Source organism: Nicotiana tomentosiformis, chromosome 6 (assembly GCF_000390325.3).
Source record: "Nicotiana tomentosiformis chromosome 6, ASM39032v3, whole genome shotgun sequence".
Lineage (NCBI taxonomy): Eukaryota > Viridiplantae > Streptophyta > Magnoliopsida > Solanales > Solanaceae > Nicotiana > Nicotiana tomentosiformis.
In genome coordinates, this window is record NC_090817.1 from 141513154 (window position 1) to 141538346 (window position 25193).

The 25193-nt window shown below is 37.5% G+C and overlaps 3 protein-coding genes across 3 annotated transcripts; 1 reads left to right on the forward strand and 2 right to left on the reverse strand.

Annotated features, from left to right (window-relative positions):
• The first annotated feature begins 3906 nt into the window (after nt 1-3906).
• Nucleotides 3907-5469, forward strand: LOC104121058 (LOB domain-containing protein 4-like). Its single transcript, XM_070179594.1, has 2 exons — nt 3907-4050; nt 4966-5469. Exons 1-2 carry the CDS (start codon nt 3922-3924, stop codon nt 5467-5469), a joined length of 633 nt encoding a protein of 210 aa, XP_070035695.1. The 5' UTR covers nt 3907-3921.
• A 649-nt stretch (nt 5470-6118) lies between these two features.
• On the reverse strand, nt 6119-9593 carry LOC104121059 (calcium uniporter protein 5, mitochondrial-like). The gene is made up of 2 exons (XM_009632953.4): nt 8903-9593; nt 6119-6943 (listed from the first exon to the last, which is right to left on the reverse strand). The coding sequence occupies exons 1-2, from the start codon at nt 9335-9337 to the stop codon at nt 6458-6460; spliced, it is 921 nt and encodes a 306-aa protein (XP_009631248.1). The 5' UTR covers nt 9338-9593; the 3' UTR covers nt 6119-6457.
• A 10198-nt stretch (nt 9594-19791) lies between these two features.
• LOC104121061 (small ribosomal subunit protein mS79 (rPPR3b)-like) lies at nt 19792-20537 on the reverse strand. Its single transcript, XM_009632955.1, has 2 exons — nt 20112-20537; nt 19792-19908 (listed from the first exon to the last, which is right to left on the reverse strand). The coding sequence occupies exons 1-2, from the start codon at nt 20535-20537 to the stop codon at nt 19792-19794; spliced, it is 543 nt and encodes a 180-aa protein (XP_009631250.1).
• Nucleotides 20538-25193: the final 4656 nt, after the last annotated feature.

The following is a 25193-nucleotide window of genomic DNA, read 5'->3' on the forward strand; positions in this document are numbered from 1 at the left end:
TAAGATGAAATAGTCTTAAAATGAGGGTGAATGGGAAATGGAGGGAAAATGAAATTTTTGAGTAAAATTTTAAGTTTTCCCCTCTTGACAATGAGACATTGTCCCATATTGGAAGAGAAAAAGAGTTTTGGTGGATATATATATAATTGCTCTTCTTGTAGCTCTTAAAGTGTTAAGAAGAAAGCAAGCCTCGCGCCGTCGTCGTCGTCGCTCGCTCGGCTCGGCTTCGGCTTCGGCTTCGGCTTCGGCTTCGGATTTGGTCAAATGATTAATTGATTATTTTTTTGGACCAAATATATTTGTTAATAGTAAATATTAACGTAAGATTATCCGCATTTGTAACGAATATGTTCCAATTCGTGTATTGACCACCACCTGCAATAGCAGCCGCCTAATGCTCTTCCCACCATGGCCAAGTGCTTGCTCCACAAACAAGCTAGTGCATGCTCCACAATGGAGGGTGGAGGGTCGTTCATCTTCAAAGCTGACTGCTATAAATATGTGCAGTAGCTGTTGAAGAAAGAAACAACACAAAAAAAACTGAAAACGAAAACGCTCAACTTTGGCTATACATTGCACTCCTTCCTCTCACCATTTCCATACGATTTTCTGAGTTTCTACTCCTTTGTTCTACATTGTTTTAACTTCAAACAAAGCAACTGTAAGTGTGATTTGCTACCGAACTTTGTGTTCGCTGAAACACTGGGGTTTGAAGTACCGCTACACCAGTGTGTGATTCGTTCTATCCTGGGAGAAAATAATCCATAACCTTGGGTATTAGGAGGGGATTAAATTCCTTAAGGAAACACTGTGAATTCAGTGGGCTCGAATTAATTACTGTTTCATTACGATAACTTATATTTTACAGAATTATTATTTACAAATACAGCAATATTGGCGGGACTAACATAAACTGCAGTGCATGTATTTACAGCAAGAAAATGAACATCTTGCGGTTAGAAAAAATGAAGGGAAAACATGAAGGTAGAAGGATCGTCTTTCTCTTTATTATATCGAACTTCTTAAGGTGGTAAGGTGTTGCTTGCCAGTTTTAACAAAGAATAATGCATAAAACTGTCGGTGGATTAACTCTATCATAGCCTTTATATAAGTTTTTATTTTATTTTAAAAATTCCGAGGAAAATCACACAGAAAATATAAATCGCATTAGATAAGTCCGGTGCAACGAGTTCTGACTGAGGGAGGGAATCGATTCCAGATCTCTGATGTGAAATCATTCACCTAATCAACTCAGTCTATCCTTGCGGGGCCTTTATATAGTTATAATAATATCTACTAGTATTAGATTGAAAAAATAATACTCCACTATACAATACAATACAAGTGATTCCATATCTGACTCTACTTAAAAAGTAATACGAAGTAAACATCAATTTGAGAAAGAAGTAAAGTCTTAGAATCTCATTGCCATAATTGCAAACTTATTTATAAGCCAAACTGTGATAAAAGCTAGAGTTACTCAAATTAAAGTGGCAGAAAGATCGATATATTTCCCTAATGAAATGGGGTCGTCCCCCAGATTAAAAGTCGTTTGGATTGGCTTATTTTAAGTGTATTTAAGCCAAAATAACTTTTAAGTCACTTTATAGTGATTGGATAAAATTAAAAAGTGCTTTTAAGAATTATTATTTTTAGCTAAAATGACAAAAATAAGTCAAAAACTAAAATTTCTAGCTTATGACTTATACTTAAAAGTCACTTAAAATAAGCTCAACCAAGTGGCTCTAATCTTGTTTTGTCAAATATATTGTCTCAAACTTCTTTCAGATATGTTATCAATGTCACCTCCACTAATCATCATATCATCACCTAATTATTTACGGACCCTCACTTGTGAGCTTTTGCATCTATACCCGGTTTTGGGGTCACAATTAAATCTATACCCACTTTGCAAAAAAATTTACAAGTGTACCCATTTAACGATCAATTTCAGACTTATCGGGTCTAAAATTAAAAAACATTAGTCTGAAGTGAAAAAATTACATTTCAAATGCACTTAAGGCCAAATAGGCCTAAAGTGCAATCAATGGTTTCATGCATTTAAGGCTAATAAGTCTGACGTAAAAAATTGCACTTCAGATGCACTTAAGGCCAATAAGTCTGAAGTGAAAAACTGCACTTCAGATGCACATAAGGCAAAAAAGTCTGAAGTGCAACAAACGTTTTCATTCACTTAAGGCAAATAAGTCTGAAGTGAAAATTTGCACTTCAAATGCACATAAGGCCAAATAGGTCTGAAGTGTAACTAATGGTTTCATGCACGTAAGGCCAATAAGTCTGAAGTGAAAAATTGCACTTCAGATGCACTTAAGGCCAAAAGGTCTGAAGTGCAACAAACGTTTTGCTACACTTAAGGCCAATAAGTCTGAAGTGAAAAATTGCACTTCAAATGCACTTAGGGCCAAAAGGTTCGAAGTGCAACAAACGTTTTGCTACACTTAAGGCCAATAAGTTTGAAGTGAAAAATTGCACTTCAGATGCACTTAAGGCCAAAAGGTCTGAAGTGCAACAAACGTTTTGCTGAAGTGCAACAAACGTTTTGCTGCACTTAAAGCCAATAAGTATGAAGTGAAAAATTGTACTTCAGATGCACTTAAGGCCAAAAGGTCTGAAGTGCAACCAACGTTTTTATGCACTTAAGGCCAAATAGACCTGAAGTGCAAATTGCCTAGAAACAGAAATTTGTTCTTCGAATTATAACAATCTAATATACGATTTAATACCTAAATCTACTCCAAATGAGCTTAAATTTGAAACATAACCTCCAAATATCATCAGGAACAAACCCAATCATCAATTTGTCAAAACAACAATAAATCTAATGAACCCATTTTACAATTAAGAAAAAACCTAAGCAATAGCAAAAAATAAAGCATTATAGCAACTCACCATTGTAAAACATTATAAACTACATTAAAATATGTTTACAACCATCATATAAAATTGTTGTCACCCGAAGAAGAAGAAGAAGAAGAAGGAGGAGGAGGAGGAGGAGGAGGAGGAGGAGGAAGAGGAGAAAGAGGCCTAAAGTTGTTTAAAAAGTGGGTACAAGTTAAAAAAAATTTAAAAAGTGGGTATAAGTTAAATAGAAAAATTTTTACAGCTTTTTTGTCCTACTTTATAAATATCACTAGGCTCGTAATCATCGAATTATCTATACAATAAGTAGAAAAATGTATGAGTTTAATTTATATACACAAAATATATATATATATATATATATATATATATATATATATATATATATATATATATATAAATTTATACTATCAGGTCATACAATAAATAACTACAGATAACCAACCATCTATAAACAGAAGGATTATAATCTTGATAATACGGCAGACCACCTGGCACAACAAGTAGATGTGACCTGAATCGTGATAGTTGTATATTTTTCTCCACTATCCATTTATATAAGTTACACTCAAGATATATCACTCATATATTAGTGTTGAACTGCGATTAAAAGCAATTGATGAAGTTTCCATTTTGAAGGGAGATTTGGGTTAACTAGTGGTAAAGTTCCTGACATATAATCAGAATGTCTCGGGTTTGAGCTGTGGAAACAGCCTCTTGCAGAAATGCAAGGTAAAACTGCGTACGATAGACCCTTAGCTTGTGCTCCGGCGCTTCCTCGGACCCCACGCATAGCGAGAGCTTAATGCACCGATGTAGTTTCCATTTTGTTCAATGAATTTCCCCCCGTGAAAATGACAAGGGGAGATGATAATAGTGTTATTACAACGTCCAAGATCTTACGATTAAGATGTCTAAAGATTTTTCTTTTCTCCAGCTAATTTTTTGGACCCCTTTTGTAATTTGCTAGACCCCATGTTTTACTTTTTGCCCTTAAATACTCAGTTAAGTAAGTTCATTTGCTTTAATTTATTGTTTTTCATGGGTTCTACAAACAAGAAGAACAAACATGTGCCATGTTCAGCATGTAAGTTTCTTCGTAGACGCTGCACTCAGGATTGCATTTTCTTGCCTCACTTTCCTTCTGCTGAACCACAAAAATTTATTGCTGTTCATCGCATTTTTGGTGCTAGCAACATCAGCTAAATATTACAAGTACGTAATTCATAAGTTTTAACTTTTTCTTTTAATGGATGTCTACTGCATCGTACCAGCATAAACACCGGATAACTCTACCAACCAAGGGTTAGTAAAAAATGAGAAGAAATCACCAAGCATTTTTTGTATGTTTGGATTTGTACCATAATTAGGGGTGTGCAAAGAAAACCAACAAACTGCATCAAACAGATAATCCGAGTCAACCGGAAAAAAAATCCGATTGTGGTTAGGTTTGATTTGATTTAATTTTTTATCATAATGCAGCGCCAAGAGTGCTTAAGTATAAAAGAACTAGACTTTTTGAACTTTATATTAAGCTAGCGTTTGGACATAGATTTGATTGAAACTTGAAAAGTTTTTCTAAAGTTGTGTTGAAAAATAAATTTTGAAAGTTGAAGTTGTGTTTAGACATGCATTTTATTTGAAGAAAAATTAAAGTTTCGTGAGTGGAAGAAAAACTTTCACCCAAACATTTTTGGGAACTTGAAATTTTTTGAAACTTTTTTTCTCGAAACATGATCATATTTCACAAACAAACAATGTTTTTAATTTTTTTTATAAAAAATGAAGCCAAATATACGGCCAAACGGAAGCTAATCTATAACATTATTAGAGTTTAAGTTCTAAACATTAACGGTGAGAAAGAATATTTAATCAACCAGGTCACTTAAAAGACTAATTATCTATAACAAGTGAAACTAGTTACCGGAAAAAAAAAAAGCAGACAACATAATATAATAGGCTAAATATTGCATCTATAAACGGCAAGTGTATCCAAGTTAAATCCATATGAGTGCTAGTTATAATGACACTTCAAGAAATGAACCTTTTCTGCTTTGTCTATTCAATATTGGCATTCATTTATAGCAGGAGATACCAGTGGATAATAGAGAAGATGCAGTGATTAGCATGGTTTATGAAGCTACAGCAAGACTCAGAGATCCAGTATATGGCTGTGTGGGCATCATTTCTGCCCTCCAGAAACATGTTTTTCACTTACAATCCGAGTTAAACGAAGCTTTAGCTGAAGTAATGTCTCTCAGAACCCAGGTATCCGATGCTTTATCCTTACCCTCTCTGCTTGAAGGTTCTCCATTCACCCCCGAGAACCATGAGTTTCTCCATTTCCAGAAACCGAGTGAGCAAAATGCATATGCTAATGCCTCGGACGCCTTGCTTCTACTTCCAGAAGCTGCAGATCACTATTGTCTCCAAGAAACTGAAGTTCTTCATCCACTGCCTTACTTGGACATATTGTTTTCTAGTATGGACAACAATAGACTGTCAATATTTGCCTTTCATTCAACACCTTGGGATTTAGTAAAGGCAATGTTCCAAAGCTGCAGATATACTAGTTTCTTCCTACTTTGAACCTCGGAATGAAAAACGATTTTAAGTAACATACACTAACAACATAAAAGTTGTTTACACTATCAGTGCAATTTAATAGGAGAATTAACAGATCATAGCAAGTTCTCACTCTATTTTCCAGGTTACCATACCTCTGCTTAATATGAAGAGTTATATATTGTAGCAGGTCAATTTTGCCTGATGTTGAAACTATATATACACAATCAGTGCATAAAATCTAAGCTTTTCAGAACAAACTTTATAAAGCTGGTCAGTAGAGCAGGTCAATAACCCACGAACTGCAGCTGATTCGTGAAATTATGCACTATCCGTACTGCACGAAACTGAAATCAATTAACTGTCTGATGACAATTTCCAACAAAATGAAACTATGAAAGAAAGGTCTCCACAAAGTGCTTGTAAAAGACCTAGACACTCAAGTCGAATAAGACCTTCCAACACGATCGTAGTCAGTATCATTAACTGAGGTTATCATGGAGAGAACACACATTCAAAATCATCGATATAGCATCAATACGGCACACAGTTCAACTAACACCTGTATGATGACAATTTCCCACAAAATTAAACTATGACGAAAGCCCTGGCATTCTAGTAAAAAAAAACTTGTAAAATCTCATTGGCCCACTTTTTATATAAATAACATTGGTTATTGTCGAAATACCAAAAATTCAAAATCATTGATATAGCATCAGTATCTAGTTACAACTTCAAAAATATATGAGAGGCTAACAACTTCAGAGTAGGAGGCTTTGAAGGAATTGCAACGGTTAGAACTACTTTCTAAGCCTATGTTATAAGAGAAGAGTTTAGTAATACAACCTTCAAATTACAAGGTAAAATCAGGGACAATTGTCAACAGCTGAGATATTCACCCTCCGCTAAGAAAATGAAGGGCTTACATTGGTTGAAAGGTAAAAGTTTAGTGAAGTTATAATTATGTGAGAAGTTGAGGGTCAAAGAGAGGATGATCAGAGACCAATGTGATTTAGTGACCGTGTAAAAGATCCTCAGCTTCCAGTTCCACCCCTAACCGATGTTTCATTGAAGCTTGACTACTCACTGGTACTCTGATTTTCTTTTGTAATTCCACAAACCTCTGAATATCAAAATTATACTTCTTGATCAGCTTCCTCTGCCTTGAGAGGAAGAGCCTCTTCAACACATCTTGGTATGACGGGTCTCTAGAAGTAACAAGGAAATAAGCATAACCTACTACTATCCCAGTAGTAGTTGTGAAAAAAGCAATTGGTTCCATCACATCCCAAGAGAATTCCCAGAACGTTAGACGGAAGAAGAGACCAACTTGCAAGAGGCCAGCTCCTAACCCAGTCCATAAAATGCGACGCACCTGCTTATGTGCAAGCTCATCAATTTTATCCATCTTCTCCTGCAGAATCTTTAGTTCATCTATCGTGGGGTCATCATTGGGTAGAAGTGCTAGGGGAACTGCCTTTCTAATTTCATCCACTACCTGAAAACAAAAAAGAAGAAAATGAAATTGGAGATTTCCATAGTGATAAAGCTTTTAAGAGGGCTGGCTAGAAATGGACATTTATTAAGAAATGTCTCTCAAATCCATATTCAGAAACCACCAAGTATGCATTTAAAGCTCACACATTTTTTACTTTATCAGGTAATTAAATTAAGCAATAAATTTGTGATCAAAGAAGCAAAGTTGAAATCTTTCATGATTTTCTACTTCTCCCTCACTCATAAAATTAGAAAAGAAGTAATTGCATGCTGTTATGCATATTCAGAAAAATAAGTAATTCAAACATGACATGTCCCTGCAAAACTAGGCATCTTTACACCACCAACTAATGGACTGAGAATCGAAAAGATTATGGGTACTATGAGACAATGTCCACAATAAGGTGGCTCAAGAATGCCCAAACTAAGGAGAGTTTTGTTAGGATAGGGAACCCGGGTAGTGAGGAATATAGCCAAACAACGGTATAATGGCAATAACAAAGACAATTGAAGTTGATAATAACGACAATTAAAGTAGATAAAGAAGACACAAATTTAACGTGGTTCGGTCAAAGTGACCTACGTCCACAAGCGGAGAGGAGCAATTTACAATAACAATAAGAGTACAAAAGAGAGTACAAAATTAGAGTAAACACTCTAATTAATCCCAAATACCCTAAGAGAATAACCTCACAAGATCATTCCAAAGAAAGGGTTCACACAAGTGCTTCCCAACACTAACTCTCATACAAAACACTCTTAATAAAGGAAGAAAGGAAGAAACAAGAATTGAAGACAAGTCTTGTTGGTGTGTCTAAAATGAACTAATGACCTTCCCTTTTATAGGCAAAAAAGTCTTGGCCTCTTAGGTGTAAAAGAAGAGATACAACTTGTGCAAATGATGTCCAACACACAATGCAATATTTTTGGGTCCCAAAGAATATTGCCAACAAAGTCTACACTTTGCAAAGATGCTTATGCTTATGTGAGATGGACTCTATTAGCCAAAATATTGGCCATAATTACAAGTTTGCTCTCCACAATTCTAATAATCTTGCTTACTGAAAGCTTATTCAATAAGTTTCAGCACGCAACCAGCATATCAAACATCATAAATCTCCAATCACCACCACCAACCCCCTGCCAGACTGCCCCTCACCTTTCTTTGTGTCTCATGAATTCTCAAATCAAAAGCAGGAATTCACACTGGTTGACGAAATTTTGACCCGCTACAAAATATGACTGATATAAGGAAACCATGCTTAATCGGAACACACTAACAGATACAACCTCACATCATGTGATTGACACCATTTTCCCAAATTAGTAATGCCATTTTCCAGATGTAATTAACATTCATTAACCGTTTAACAGCTAACTCCTAGGATATAGGCCTTTATTAGAAGCACATAATGAAGGCAGGCAGTAAAAGCAGAACAATTGAGCAAAGCCAGAGAAACTCTGTTGTTTTTCATGTTGGTTGTTGATAATTAGCAGATGCCAATGGTTGTATGTTTTGTTTCTTTACCCCTTATATGTTACAGTTTCTCCTCACAACACCCAACCTCATTCCCCAATCCCAAAAGGGAAACAAATATTTCATCCCCCGCTTCAGAAGCCAATGAAACCTTACGCCAAATCAATAATTCCTCAAAGATCTCTCCTTTTTCATGTGATTTCTTTAGATATTACAGCTAGACAATCTAATTCTTACATGCTAATCGTCAATCGAACAACAACAACAACAACAACAAGAATATTCCAATTAATATTAGAGGCCAATGAAACCAAACGCCACATCAATATTCCCCAAAGATCTATCCTTTTTCATGATTTCTTCAGATATTACAATTAGACAATGTAAATCTTACACAATAATCATCAATCAAACACCATTTTACACTACCCCCACATCACAAAACAACATAAAAAAATAAAATAGAAGAGAAAAAAAGTTTACCTTATCAGGATGAAGGTAAACTTTATCTCTGAAGAGCAAAATGACACCAGCCTCGTCAAGTACTCTAGCAAAACCAACCGCCTCATCACGCGTTTTAGCCACACCCATTTTTTCACAAGCTTTTAACAGCTCACTGTATCCAATAACCTCCGTATTTTCCATCCCTAATTTCCACTTCAGCTCCTCAACATTCACCAATCTCATCAGCCTCTTAGCTTCCTCGTGCGTAATAAAATCCCCATTATTCATATTATTCTTGTTTTCCCCATTCCCTGTTGAAGCTGAGCTGAAATAGTACCCACCCATCATTCGGGTCGACCCGCAAAAACACCCGGATCGATAATCCATAACCGGAATGGGAAATGTTCTTGTCCCATGGCTGATAGACGCTGATGTAACAGTACGTTTCAATAAATTACACGAAGTTCTCCACATTTTTCTAATACAAAAATTAAAATCGAGAATAATATGAAAGTGATATATATTTCAAGAGCTGATCTTGGTATTTTGAGCCATGATAGGCGATGAAATATTTTGGAAAGAAGAGAACTGTTTATAAATACGAGAATGACGGTCGGTTGGTAACTGTTGAAACAGAGTTACAAAAGCCACCAATGAGAGAGAGAAGTGGGGATTTTTATGTGCCGGCCTAGTTTTTTTTATAGGAAGAAGAAAGAGGGGAGCGAAAATCGGAGTAGGGTTGGGTTTTGAGGCACGTATTTGACACGGTCACACACGGTAGTGTGTCTTTTTGGAATGTGGGGTCTTGATCTTGAAGCTTTGGTAAAAATTTAATCCGGTTGAATTCATAAAATTTAAATTTTAAATTTATTTTTATATTTAAAGAGAATTTGATTTGATGGAAAAGAAAATATAAAAGATCGCTTTTAACTCGTGGTAAAAATTATTTATATTAAATAACTGTAAAAGTGCATAAAATTTATCTATTTTTTTATATATATACATACAAAAAATATATTTTTTAACTATTATTTTAAGAACGACTAAATAATATTATTTGCTCAAAATATAACCCGAGTTAATCATCATACCAAACTTTGTATTATATGATTAATTAGTTTCGGTATCAAATTTATGTAGTACTAATACTACTCGACATATATGACTTGTTAAAATACATCGAGATTTGACTTTGTGAGTTTGTAATTAGCTATTCCCTTTATTGTAATTTATGTGATGGAGATCGAATTTCGAAAGTCAAATTCAGACATAAAATCTTTAAGTTTTTTGAAACAAAATTTATATATTTGGAAACTACGTAACAAGTATTATAAGTTACAATAATTAACGACTCAAAATATCTAAAAATATTTAAAATAATTACGGCCAAAGAAAAATACGTTTGATTTTCGAAATCGGAACTTAGCCACGTAAAAGAGGATGATTGGTGTCAAGGAGGAGAAAGAGAGACGACCCTCCTTATTTTATTAATAAACTAAATAATTACTCGATCATGAAGAATCCAATAGCAAACATGCAGGAATAAGACAATGCTAATAGACTTGATTTAATTAAGTTTGCTTTTATATAAAATAAAATAAAATAAGAATCTTATTGTCTGGATAGTTGGCATGCCTTTCCTTGATATGTCTTTGTTGACCAGAAATGGGAGAAAACATACTGACCAAAGTCCCTTTGTGATATTTTTTAAGAGTTTAAGTTACAATAATGTCAGCGTAAAAATATCCATGTGATCGTATTATTTAAAAGATAATTGAGTGTAACCAATTATCTAGAAAAAATGTGTGTTGATTGAAACAAGTGTATGAAGTAAAAAAGAAAACTATTTTTTCTACTTTTTTGGAATGTGTTTTTCTTTACAAATATATTTGTGTAACCAACCACCGAAAAAAGATGTAATCACGAAACGGGGTTTTCACTTTCCTCGTGGGTGCTTGGTTGGTCTATGACTATATGTTAAGTTGTTAACAATTTGCTTGGCTAAGCATGTCAATTTTGACTTTCTTCTATGACACGTCTTTTGAGTGTCATCTTCATATTATGTTGCATAACCTGAAAAAAATTGGCATGTGAAGCTTAGATAAGTAATCAGACTGATTTTAGCTCACATTTACACATTATTAGTAGAAGAAAAAAACTATTTTCTGCGTTCATGTTTTGATTTAGTCCATTAATAAAGTCAAAGATACGAAATTTTTTGGTCTCTTATTTTTGGTTGAACATTAAAGTTAAAACTCTTGAGATTCCACGATGTTACCAGGCCTTCGGTGGGGATTCTGGGTGTCACGACCCAATTTTCCCTCCGTGTGACATCGTGACGGCACCTATTATCTACAACTAGGTAAACCTAGCATTTTGCGGAATAATGAAATAAAAATATAAATTTAACCAACTAATTCAAAAACACACAAGAAATCCCAAAACCTGGAACATCATGAATCACAAACTACAGAAGGGAAAAAAAAAATCTAGTGTCTCTATACATCAGAATCTAACAAGGAAAAATACAGCAGAGAAAGAGTAGAAGGGGACTCCGAGGTCTGCGTACGCGGCAGATATACCTTAAAGTCTCCAAAGCTGTCCCGGCTCACTGATAGTGCAGCTGATAAGGTGTACCTGGATCTACACACGAAAAATATGTGCAGAGAGTACCCAGTAAGTGCCAAGCCTAACCTCCGTCGAGTAGTGACGAGATCAGGTCAGGGCCCTACTGGTAAATATATAATAAAACAATATAGAGTGTAATACCGCAATAAAAATAAAGGCTGAAATTTAACAACAATGAAATCATAGAAGGTAACAACTCAGTACACAGAAACACAACAGGGGATCTCCCGAGATACCGTCTCGTAGTCCCAAACGTAAATGTGCAGGGGGATCTCCCGAAATACCGTTCCGTAGTCCCAAAGTAAATGTGAACGTAGTTCCCAAGTAAATATACAAGACAGGAGAATCTCCCGGAATACCGTTCCGTAGACCCAAAGTAAATATGTAGTACAGGGGGATCTCCCGAAATACCGTTCCGTAGTCCCAAAGTAAATATGCATCGCGAATGATAGAAATACAACTACATCACGAAATTCTTACAATTTAGACTTAGTACTAGTCATGGAAGAAGCAGGAAATTCACTAAGCATGCTGCACATAATTCACATAAACAATTAAGACACGTAGACATGTTGTATTAGACTAAACATGATAGCTACACATATTGGAATAACTCAATTAAGAATGAGAATAGATTAGTACTCATTTAAAATGGTATAACTCAAAATAACAGGAAAACATGTTGCTGCTCGGTAAGAAAATTGGATTTTACTACAACTAGTATGTGTACGTACTCGTCACCTCACGTACCCGGCGCTCACATAGCACAATAATTCCATATCTTAAGGGGATTTTTCCCACACAAAGTTAGGCAAGCCACTTACCTTGAATCAAGCTCAATCAATCGGTCATAATGCCTTTCCCATGAATATCCGACTCCGAATGGCCCAAATCTAGCCAAAAGCAATTACATATCTCAACAATAATAGACTCATCTAATTAACGAAATTAATATTTTAACGAAAATTTCAAAATTAACTCAAAATCGCCCGTGGGACCCACGTTTCGGAACCCAACAAAAGTTACAGAATATGAACGCCCATCCAACCATACAAATTTTACCAAATTCCGACATCACTCGAACCTCAAATCTTCAATTAAAGTCTATGAAGATTTCTACCATTTTCAACCCAATCTTTACCCATTTGAACTTAACAATCTTTCCACAACCTTATTGGTATGTATACATAATACTCTTACACCCAAGAATCATACTATTAATCACCCATCTTTACTCCAAACCCGAAATTGAAGAATTGAGGAAAGAAATTCTTACCTCTTTGAAGCCCTAGCAAGATCCTTGTGAAATCTTCAAACCTTGAACAAGAAATTGATGGATAAATGACTAAGTCTTCACTCTCTCTCTCTCTCTAAAATGCTCTCACCTCTCTCTAAAATATCAGATGAAACCCTTCAAAATGACCCCCAATAGTGTTTTATAAGAATGGGGTCGGGTTTATAAAACCTGAAAAATGAAGCTCCGGAACAGATTTTTCGGTCGCATATGCGACCGCATATCGGTCTCATAATCGGTGTCCAATACTGGCAAATATCTGTCTGTGTATGCGGTCACTATGCGGCCTGCATACCTGTTTTGCGATCGCATAGTGACCGCAGAACAGTTATGCGGTCGCATAGTCGACCGCAAATTTCATCCAAACTGGCCCTCTTCTGCGACCATTATGCGGCCCGTAGAGTGATTATGCGGTCGCATAATGGACCGCAGAAACGAGTTTTTCTGCCAAAAATTTTTCTTTACTTCTTGGTGCATTGTTCAACCCAAAAAGTCCGAGCCGCGGCTCGCTCCTTTGTACTAATTGATGTACCTCGATACCACAAAACCTTAATTTCATTAGCGAAAATTTGCCGGGTCACTACACATACGTCAACATCTGGTCAACCTTTTCAACTAAATTTCGAAACCTTGGAACTAGGTGTTCCAAATTATTCAAAAACTCACCGGACCCGAACCAATTACTTCCGGCAAGTCACATAACAAATACAAAGCATAAATTGAGCAGTAAATGAGGAAATGAGGTTATAATACTCAAAACGACCGGCCGAATCGTTACAGTGAGTTCAGAATTGAGATGAAACAGACGAGAGTAAAGGAAAATATTGAAGTTGGTACAAGGTAGATGCCAATACTAGTATCAACAGATGATGGGAACCCTCCACCATTGATCAAATATCTCGGATTCGAGCGTTGGAAATGAGAAAATAACTGATAGGAAGCGATTTCCCCTTTAATGCGTTTTTACCCAATGCAAATGCAGATGGTAAGAGCCAAAAAGAAAAAGAAGATGCACATTACTATAATCTCTCTGATTCTCTTTCTCATATTCTTTTCCGGCATTTTGTTTTGGTTCAAGAAAATTAATAGTACTAAGCAATAGATGGCAGGAGAATCTATTAAAGAAAAGTGCATGGTTAAGTTTAAAGCCTGCATTTAGACAACAGGATTAGCTTTATCCAAAGGCATTATCAGAGATTAGAAAAGAAAGGAATCCAAACAAATACGCATATTGCAGTCTTTTTACAGTTCCACAAGATGTTGCACCGCCAAGGTTTCGAGTACCGAGATTCAGCAGCTTTGCATGAATACAGAGGCCGAACTGAGGGGAAAAAAAGAAATTTATTTATATATGGCGTTCATATTGATTTAATAAATACCTCTCATATGTCTTTCTTTAACCTGTCACCAAGTAACTATAGATACATATTCTTCCATCAATTTTATTACCTAAAAGCTAATAAATTTACTGTAAACATCTAATGTAATAAGTTTTATCGCTGAAAGAAATTGTCTGGTTTTGGATTTACAAGTAGCGCAGGGCCTTTTCCAGCAAAATTGGTGTAAACACCAACTTGAGTTCCCTTTAAAGCTATTTCATAAGCACCTTGTGTATATCGCTTAAATTGGCCCTTGAAAGTGTAATCCTTAAAACTCTAACATTATAATCAGTAAGCAATTCCACTTCAAAGCTAACAATAACATTACTGATTATATCACAAAACTGCTAATTAAAAAAGAAGCCCCTCCGTAATTAATTACCAACTCTGTATAACGATACTCTAGAAATGCCAGCTTATAGTACATCTTTTCAATTGTTTTGTTAAATCAGCAACTCAATAAAGAAGTAGAAGTACAAAGAGCCTAGAAATGACTATACTACTTTATGTACAGACAGATAAATGTAAGCTATATGTCACGGGCCCATTTTCTTACATTGGGTAGCGGCACCTGCTCGCCCGTGCGGCGCCTGCAGTTCCCCTCGCTGCAGGCCAGCCTTCCAATCCGTCCCAGGATTTCCCAAGCACGATCCTGTGCCTGTCGGTTGGGCTCGCCCTCAGGCTCGCTCCAACCTGTGCCGCCCGTAAGATGCCTAGGCCCTTGGCCCTAGGCATGTCGTGGCGCTCCATCTTAGGATCACAATCCATGCGCGCCCTGGGGACTTGGCTTTGGACATGTCTTGTCCTTAGCCCAAGACTGAGCATCGCTCCCGCGTGCACAGCCCAATCCTCAAGCTTACACTCGTCTAGTGCATCCGCGACTAGCTCGTGCCTCGCCCGAGTAAGGCAATCTTTAGCCCTTGGCCATTGTCATGCGCCTCTTTCGTGCCATGCCCATACATAGCCCTCTTGCAGCACGCTTCCATTCCGTAGTAGTGCAGTGTCGCCCACACCTGCACCTTTAGGCCAACGGACCCTTGCTTGCATGGCTGAACCAAAGCCATGCTCACAAGTCGACACATGATGCCCCTATGACAGGTGCGTCAAGTATCCAATCGGCGTGGAGGTCTCTTTCCAACACTCGGCAGCCCGCGGGGCTGGCCGTTCCACAATAGCAGCCTCCACTGCCCTTTTGATGCCCAACGCAGGCCCTAAGGCGTTGCGCAGCCCATACGAGTTCCCAAACTCGTATGGATACCTTTGACACTCCCTTGAGTCATCTAGGCAGGCCCTTGGGGTTCTCCCCCAAGGCAGCTCGTTCTATGCGGCTCGGTGGCAGCACGCATGGGGGAGGCAGGTCGGAGCTTTCATCACCTATACCCCCCTTATATATGCTTAAAATTAAAAAGCCCAAGTTGCCCGAGTAGACTGCTCTACGTCAGACCATCAGAAGGCTCCTTTCTCACCAGTTCTTGGCCGAAATTACAACCCCAAATTCTGGGTTGTAACATCCTCCCACACTCATAATGTCATCGCCCCGATGACACATCATGGCTTAAGACATCCCGGAGTCTGCCCCCTCAGGTATGCCCATTCAAGCTCCCTTTGTCCTGTGGGTTGGACTTCCTCGAAGTCCTTTCTCAAAAAGGAGTCGTGCCCCATGCACTCCTCCTCCCAAGTATCTTCCAAGCGTGCCTCTTGCACTTCACCTCTATTCGGTGTTCACTTGGAAAGTGCCTCCGCACTTGCACCCTCTGGTGTCTAACTTTGTGATTGACCCACACTAGTCAAATCACACCATGACCCTCACGGTCTTCATGTCCGTCTGAAGCTTTCCTTCACAGGTTAGCACATCAATGTGCTCTTTTGACATCGCTCCCGTAGCCATCCGCTTCTGTAGCCTCAAGATGCCCTCTTTGGCATAGCTCCCGCAGCCTTTCGCTCGCGTAGCCCTAAGATGCCTTTGGCATGGCTCCCGTAGCCTTTCGCTCCCGTAGCATTAAGACGCCCTCTTTGGCGCGGCCCTAGTAGCTCACTCGCTCACTTGGCCTTCAAACGCCTATGGCATAGCTCACGTAGCATTCCGCTCCCGTAGCCCTCTTTGCCCACTACCTTGAAGATGTGTTCGCTTCCAGACCCACGACTTTGCCCATATGCCTCTTGCATAGGCGGGATCCTCCCACACTCAATGTGGAGGATACATTTTAGCACTGTCGTCTCACTTGGCATTCGGCCAGCTCTTGAGACGACCTTCGGTGAGTACTACATTCCCAAAGTCATAGCATCGCCGCCTTTCCGAACAGAGTTCTTTGTTCTCCGGCCGTCACTTCCTCAGCAAGTAGCCAATGCTCCCGGTAGTACTTCAATACTCGCCCTATAGACAGGTACTCTCTTGGTCCTGCTAGCACGGCTTCCCGGTTCGGTGTGCCACGCACTTGGACACTCTCGGTCCCCGATCATTCGACATACCCCTTTCCAGAATGATGACACCTTCCAAACTTGGGAACTCGTCCCATTCCGCAACTTCGCTATACCCTCAAATTCTTTTCCTCACCTTGGCAATGCCCTCAGGCAACCCAAAGTCTTTTCCCGAAGGAAAGACACTCAGCTTGATGCGTTGCACGCATCCTTGGCAAGATCTTCGCTATGATCATGCCTAAGTTTATAGTCCATGGCCTACTCTTTCGTAATATGGTTGCACGACCTGGCAAACATGGCATTCTCTTGGCCATCCGACTCATCGGCATATCACCTCATTCAGTAGCACCTTAGACTGACGAAAGACAATGGAATCACCCATTTCCTTCGTCGACCATTAGTATCTGGTTCTCGATCTTTGTTGGCATATGAACATCAATCTCTGCTTTGACGTGATCTCGGCACTGACATCCAAAATGCACTCGCCATATCCACCATTTTGCCTTGACGTTGTGCCACGGCATAGTATGGCCTTAATCAGCTCTGATACCAAGTGTCACGGGCCCATTTTCTTACATTGGGTAGCGGCACCTGCTCGCCCGTGCGGCGCCTGCAGTTCCCCTCGCTGCAGGCCAGCCTTCCAATCCGTCCCAGGATTTCCCAAGCACGATCCTGTGCCTGTCGGTTGGGCTCGCCCTCAGGCTCGCTCCAACCTGTGCCGCCCGTAAGATGCCTAGGCCCTTGGCCCTAGGCATGTCGTGGCGCTCCATCTTAGGATCACAATCCATGCACGCCCTGGGGACTTGGCTTTGGACATGTCTTATCCTTAGCCCAAGACTGAGCATCGCTCCCGCGTGCACAGCCCAATCCTCAAGCTTACACTCGTCTAGTGCATCCGCGACTAGCTCGTGCCTCGCCCGAGTAAGGCAATCTTTAGCCCTTGGCCATTGTCATGCGCCTCTTTCGTGCCATGCCCATACATAGCCCTCTTGCAGCACGCTTCCATTCCGTAGTAGTGCAGTGTCGCCCACACCTGCACCTTTAGGCCAACGGACCCTTGCTTGCATGGCTGAACCAAAGCCATGCTCACAAGTCGACACATGATGCCCCTATGACAGGTGCGTCAAGTATCCAATCGGCGTGGAGGTCTCTTTCCAACACTCGGCAGCCCGCGGGGCTGGCCGTTCCACAATAGCAGCCTCCACTGCCCTTTTGATGCCCAACGCAGGCCCTAAGGCGTTGCGCAGCCCATACGAGTTCCCAAACTCGTATGGATACCTTTGACACTCCCTTGAGTCATCTAGGCAGGCCCTTGGGGTTCTCCCCCAAGGCAGCTCGTTCTATGCGGCTCGGTGGCAGCACGCATGGGGGAGGCAGGTCGGAGCTTTCATCACCTATACCCCCCTTATATATGCTTAAAATTAAAAAGCCCAAGTTGCCCGAGTAGACTGCTCTACGTCAGACCATCAGAAGGCTCCTTTCTCACCAGTTCTTGGCCGAAATTACAACCCCAAATTCTGGGTTGTAACATATAGCCCTCATAAGCAGACCCAAACGGACACAAACTATCGAGAAAGTTTAATAGTGGCTTTGTCTTGCCTTTGTCTTTTAATCAAACCCACTATTAAAGCCTAGCAGGTAAATCTTCTTTACCTGAAGCACAATAAGAAATAATGTAAAAATGCGCCCTTCCCCCCTTTATATTCCTTCCCCTAATCTTTTTTCTTTTGTTCAAAAGAAAGTATAAGCGAGGAAACATTATCTTTTGCCCAAGACCAATATAACAGTTCATTCCCTCAATGAATATGGGACACTCAAGACTCCCCAGCACGTCTAGAGTTGGATGTCTAGAGCGTGGGCGACATAAAAACGGAGGTCCAACAATGGGTAAACCAAAAATAGGGACGAGTCTTGCTCTAATACCGTGTAAACTATAAAGAAGATGGATTTCAAGTCTAACTCAATCTCAAATTCCTCATGAGTCAAGGACGGTCCAAGATCATACAAAGAGACAACTTTTCATTTCTTTAACTAATGTGTGACACTCTAACAACATTGAAACTACTTTTTAGATTACAAGCCTTGCATCGAGGTAAAAAGTTACTTTTTTCCAAAAATTTCGCTTCCAACAGTATATGCACGATTTTTTTTTTATAATATATAACATACAACTTTAGAAAAAAATGGGGCCCCCAAGCCATTGCTTTAGTTGCCTTATGGTTCAGCCGCCCGGGTGTCTTCTTCAAAATTTCAAGTATTTCAACAAGACAAAAGTAATCGTTATTTTGAAGCAGTGCAATGCTATTTCGATACCGTTATATCAACTTATCAAATTCTTGAGCCAAGTTTTATTATTCTAACATTATATTATATTTTTTCATTGAAAATTTGTCATTATTGATATTCTTACTTCCAAAGTATATATTCTTGTTTTAGTTATTATTAGATTTTATTCAATTTAAATATGTCAACTAGAAAATATGAATCCGGTTAACACATAATAGTTATTGTGATATTGATGGTTTAGATTTATTTTTCGAATTAAAGTGTTATGAGAAATAATAAAAGTAGAAGATAATGATCTAATCGAAATACTCAATCAAATAAAAAGACTTGATTTTTTTCCAAATACATATATTGCTTATAGACTAATGTTAACAGTTCCTGTAATTGTTGCCTCAGCCGAAAGAAGTTTTTCAAAACTAAAATTAATAAAATCTTATCTAAGATCAACAATGTGAGAGATTGAATGGATTAACTATATTATCAATTGAAAAGGAATTATTAGAACAAATCAATTATAAGATAATAATTAATGATTTTGCATCTAAAAAAGCTAGAAAAGTAGTTTTAAATTAAAATATATATGACGATCTTTTTTTTTTTTTTGCCTTTGACATAAAGGAGCCAAGAGAATTATGACATCCTAGCTGTTTACTACTATTTCAAAAGAATTATAGGAGGGTGCTCAAAGATGGAGAAACATAACAGATAGGAACTACAACTGATGTTTAACCGTCCTATATGATTGAATGTTAACAGTGATGTAACAAACTCTACCTAAATGCAACAAGCTAAATTTTCCATAGTCCATCCAAGCCTTCCTCAGACCTTGTATTACTTCATCTTCAAGGCAAAATCAAGCTTGATATAAGCTCAAGTACACGGGCAAAAGATTAAATCATAAGTGAAAAAGGGATGAGAAACAACTAGTTACGCGGAGGCAACGAAAGCTTATACAGGAATCTCTTACAAGACTTGACCAACTTAACCAGCTCCTTTGCATTTTCAATCTTAGAGTGCTCAACTAAGCCATCAACAACTCTCTGCATATTATCTCTATTAACAATTACTTGTAATTCAATAGATTTCTTGCACAAGCACAGTCCAAATTCGAACTTTTTCGTGTCACAAGCCAAAGGAATAAGCATATTAAACGTTGCATAGTCGGGGAGGCATCCATTTTGTAGCATCTTCTGGTACCGCATTTTAGCCTCCTCCACATTCCCCTCATCGACATACATCTAACCTCATTAACTTTAACCAAACTTCGTAATCTAATATTATAACTGCAAATATCAGGAAGAATATTTCTCTTTTCCATCACAACCCACAAATTTTCAGCTTCAGAATTATTTTTACTTTCATAAAGTGTGCTTAACAAGGTATTACAAGTCACAGTATCCGGCTTAATCCCATGCTCTTCAATCTCATCCATCAAAAGCACAGCAGAATCGAAAGAACCAGCCTTACACAACGCCTTAATCGCAAGGTTATAAGACAGTAAATTAGACTCAATCGACAATTTCGCGGGCATTTCACGAAACAACCCGCCAGTTTCATCATATCTCTCTGACCTAACGCATGAATCCAAAAGGGCATTGAAGGAAAGGATAGTCCGTGGACACTTTAGTTGAGGCATTTCGTCGAACAGTTTACGTGCGTGATGATACATTTTCGCTTTCCCGTAGACAAAAATGAGGCGGGCGACAAAGGCCTCGTTACGAATATCTGGGTACTGTTTTTGATGCTCGATAATTTCTTCTATGCCGGAGAGGTGGTTGGCTTTTGCAAGGCGGTGAACGGCGAGTTCATAATGGATACGTCCTTCGCTTCGGAAGCTAGGGTGCTGTGATGATTCTTTCAAGAACTTTACAATTGCTCGGGGTGTGTGATTGGTGTATTTTGAAGAGGTAATGGGGGGTTTTAGCGGTTGCCGTGGTGTTGTTTACGGCGAGAATACCTCTCAGACGGCGGACAGCTGAAAAACTGGACATTTGATTTTGGCGCTGAGTAGCAATTTAAAAATGAACTTCAATTTTTTATTTATCTCGATCTTCAACAATCAGATAAGTCAGATGACTAAGACCCGTTTGGATTAGCGGATAGTAAATAGCTGATTAGTTTGAAGTGCGTTTTTTTCTTTTAAAATAATAAAACTGATTTTTAAAATAAACATTTACGTGTTTGGATAGAAGTGATGAAACGGATAATAAACAGTTGATATGTTCGATAAAAAAATATTGATAAGCAACTTGAATTTTTTTCAAAAGATTATAAATTAAAAAATTCTAAAAGAAAAGGAATTAACAACGAATATGAAATGAAGAGAAAGTCAAGAAATTTATTTTGTGAAAAGTATTTTATGAATTAGAAAATATTATTAAGGACCCGCACATAGCGGAGGCTTAATGCACCAGGCTGCCTTTTTTTATTAAACTAGTAAAAATATTGGTCAAACTAAAAGTGCTTATAAGCTAAAAAGCCACCAACTTATGACTTATGACTGACTTTAGCTTATAAGCACTTTGGGTATTTACCAAATGCGTAGATAAGTCAATTTGACCAGCTTATAAGCTTAATCAAACACCCTAATAAGACAACGTATAAATAGGAGGCGCACGTAAGTTTTCTATTAATCCGATTGGATTCCATCCTCTTAATTGCATAATATTTCAAAATTATATTAGGAAAAGTACATAAGTTACTCTTAAACTTGTCCGGAAAAGTCAGCGATGCCCTACCCCTATTCCACTTCAAAACTAGTATCATATCATATTATATCATTATATTATTATATTATAATAATATATTATATTTATAGTATATTATTATTATTATTATTATCTATATCTATATTTATATCTATCTATCTATCTATCTATATTTATATTATTATAAAAATACGAATAATTTATGCTAAATATTATGTGACAAAAATATTCCTAAAATATTAACGTACACAAAGACTTAAAAGGTATATTTCGTTAATTAGAGTCCAAACAGACTTAACATATGTTGGTGTCGGCATTTGCTTCGACCATCTTACGTGGTATTATAATTATTGTAGGAAACAAAAATTGAATTTCATTATAACTAGAATCATGACAATTAATAGTCCTACTCAACTAAAACAATAGCTATTGCTTCGAATCCAATACTCCTTATTATAGTCAATTTATCTTCATTAAGGTTTAATTTATTTTTTTTTAAAAAGTTTAATTTGTGGTATGTGAACTTTTGATTCCAGTGAGAGATTTTCATTGCAAAACATAGAGGCAAAGTTGAGTTCAAGGGAAATTTGAACCAAGCCAATTTTTTTTTTTGGTTATAAGTATGCTTTGTTCATCGTAAGATAAAAATTATATAGGCAAAGTAATCGGAGTACACGCTCATTTTTTTAAAAATCAAACGCCACCTGCTGGTGAGTGTTAAGGCATCATCCCGACCTATAGATCATCAAAGAGGAATAACATGCGGAGGAGGAGTAGTAAGCTTCCTCTATTTTTGTTTGCTTCATCTAATGTTCATTGTTGGATGATTTCTTGCTACTTCGAGGAAACTTTTATGGCATGCTTTCTTTATGAATTTTTTTTAATTCCAGATTTTGATTTTGCTAGAGAGTCTATGTTGATAGGATATGAAAGTTCACTATGCCGACATGAATATGTTTTATTAAATACTTTCTTTTCATTGTTTTTTTTTTTGTTTTCTTCCGATTTTAAAGTTCAATCTATGTGTATTCATCACATGATTTAAAAAGACAATTTCATATTGGATAAAATCATAATATGCAACTTGTCACAAACATATGCCAACTTTGTAATTGTTCAAACTGCAAGATCCGTTACATGAATATTGCGGAATTGTTAAAATTTTGCTGTAAGGCTACAATTCATAGATGGTCTTAAGATATTTTTCTCATGTTTCCTTTTACTACTTCAAATAGTATTGATTTTTCATTATTGGAAAAATAGTACTCAATAGTAAAATCATAATTTATGTGGCTACGTTTAACTGGGGCATATATTTTAAGAAAGTTAAAATTATAGATATTTGTACATTGTAAATTATCTCATTAAGGGTAAAATGATAAGTTTATAATTAAAATATTTTTAAACATAAAATATGTCGTTCTTTTTTCTTAACGAACTAAAACAATGTGCAATATAAAATGGATCAGAGCAAGTATATTATTCTAAAAATACGAATGTGAAAAAGAAATTTAGATACAATCTGATTTTCATATTTACGTTACTCAATATTACATACTCAAAATCTAGAAATAAGAATACTTTAACACAAATATCCAAATTAAAATATTTACAATATTTAACTCAAAATATACGTGCTTATTGACTTAAATAAATATTTTCGGAATAGTTAGGGCTGCTGTTGCGACCAAACACATTCACGCAAGTATACGTGGTCGTCAAGTAATAGAGTAGCGAGTAGAGTATCGTTCCCACGAAGACTTATGATTCACTTTTTGACTAATTCAAACTTAAATAACTTATCGATTCAAGCGATTTCTTACAAAATAGATAATTTTCTAATTTACTACCTAAAAACTATCAAGTAATGAAATACTAGAAATCAACCACAACACTTAAATAGTTTTGAATAACAATCAATAGGAGATAATATTCCAGGGTCACGGGTTATCTAACAATCACGTTACATTCTTAGCTTAAAATAACTAATTGATTTATCTGGATTGTTGATTGACAGGGTTGATATTACTCATAAGAATCTGTCGAGTCCTTACTCGCCTATTTAAGCTAACTTAATACCTATATGTCTATGGAATTAAGATTAACAAGAACGCATTTACAATTCCTGTATTGCAACCGAGCAAGACAATTAGGTATATGTCTATCCTAATTGCGAATCCGTTCCCCGATGCACGGGTTTAAGAACTTGCTCTATTTAATTCTATATGCAATCTAAAATTCCCACTTTCGAGTTCAACTCTAGATTCGTAGATAGTATTTCACTGTTAGCTACTCAGCAAAATAATTAAAAACAGAATTAAATAATCAACCCAATATGATAAAATCAACTTCGTCAAATTAAACTTCAAACGTCAACATTCATGTATACCCATGACCCTAGAACAATAGGGTTCTTAGCCACTCATGTTCATACAATCATCAAAAATAATATTTTCAAACATAAAATCAATGAATACTGGGAAAGAGATGGAAGAATTGATCAAATCCTTGCTTCCGAGTGTTTGGCGCCTCCCCCTTCTCTCTAAATCACGTCTCCCCCTTCAAAAATAGGTTTAGGTTGGATTTTACATGAGTTGGGGGTGTCTAGGGGTCGAAATAACCGAGTCCTAGTCGAAAAAGGACACTTTCCCTTCTTGAGCGTACAAGGCAGCGTGGGGCGCTGGCCCTGGCGCTCAAATATTTTGGTTGCTGTAAATTGTGCCACAGCCAGCGCCCTACGCTGGCTGTGGCCCTCAAATTTCACTTTTTGCCTTTTTGTCCAGATTTTGCTCCAATTCGCGCCCTTTCGTCCCAAATTATATCCGAATAATCCCTACACATAGAAATACAAAACTTTAGCACAAATAATCATATTAACCATCTCAAATCGTCGAGACATGAGCAAAATGTGAGGCGATATATATCAAAATATGCATACATTAAGCCGATTATCAACACCCCACACTTAGACTCTTGCTCGTCCTCGAGCAATGGAACTATATTAGCACCCCCAAAACGTACTTAGCACTATGAAAGAGGACCTCACAATTAACTCAATCAAACACCCTACCTTTTGACTATGATCGATGTCGGCAATTAAGCATGAACACATAAATTTCACATTCTTCCCGTTTTTAAATAGCCCAAGTATACTCAATGTTTTTCAACCAACTCAATCAACTCAAGCAACCTCTCCACAACCACCTTACCTCAAGAGACGACTCGTTACCACTAAGCATCCTCAACTCACGCACTCACCCAACACAAGAAAGTGTACAATATCACCAATCCGTCATGAGATCAAGTGTCCTCACCACAAGCAAAAGAGTGAATATCAAAGTAGTCCACAAATTTAAATATGTCATTGAATATAAATTAAGGACATCACACAATTGAACAACATTCACTCACTCTCACCAAGAATTCATGTGCATCCCGCGATCGTACCATAAGCTTGCCCGTAGTGTACATCTCAACTAATCTAAGCTAGCTAAATCTAGGATCAATTAGGACTTTAAGGTTGTAATATAGGCTAAGGGATGGGTAGGATACATTTAGGAATAATGACTAACCCTCCTAAGAACTTTAATACACTACACTCACAATTCAAGCGCAAT

Excerpts from the sequence above, each read along its gene's own strand:
- LOC104121058 (XM_070179594.1), top strand. The coding sequence starts at position 3,922 with ATGGGTTCTACAAACAAGAAGAACAAACATGTGCCATGTTCAGCATGT. Across the intron at positions 4,051-4,965 it reads AACCACAAAAATTTATTGCT|CAGGAGATACCAGTGGATAA; the intron begins GTTCATCGCATT and ends ATTCATTTATAG.
- LOC104121061 (XM_009632955.1), bottom strand. The coding sequence starts at position 20,537 with ATGTATCATCACGCACGTAAACTGTTCGACGAAATGCCTCAACTAAAG. Across the intron at positions 19,909-20,111 it reads GTTTGGTTAAAGTTAATGAG|AGAGTTGTTGATGGCTTAGT; the intron begins GTTAGATGTATG and ends GATAATATGCAG.
- LOC104121059 (XM_009632953.4), bottom strand. The coding sequence starts at position 9,337 with ATGTGGAGAACTTCGTGTAATTTATTGAAACGTACTGTTACATCAGCG. Across the intron at positions 6,944-8,902 it reads TTTACCTTCATCCTGATAAG|GTAGTGGATGAAATTAGAAA; the intron begins GTAAACTTTTTT and ends TTTTGTTTTCAG.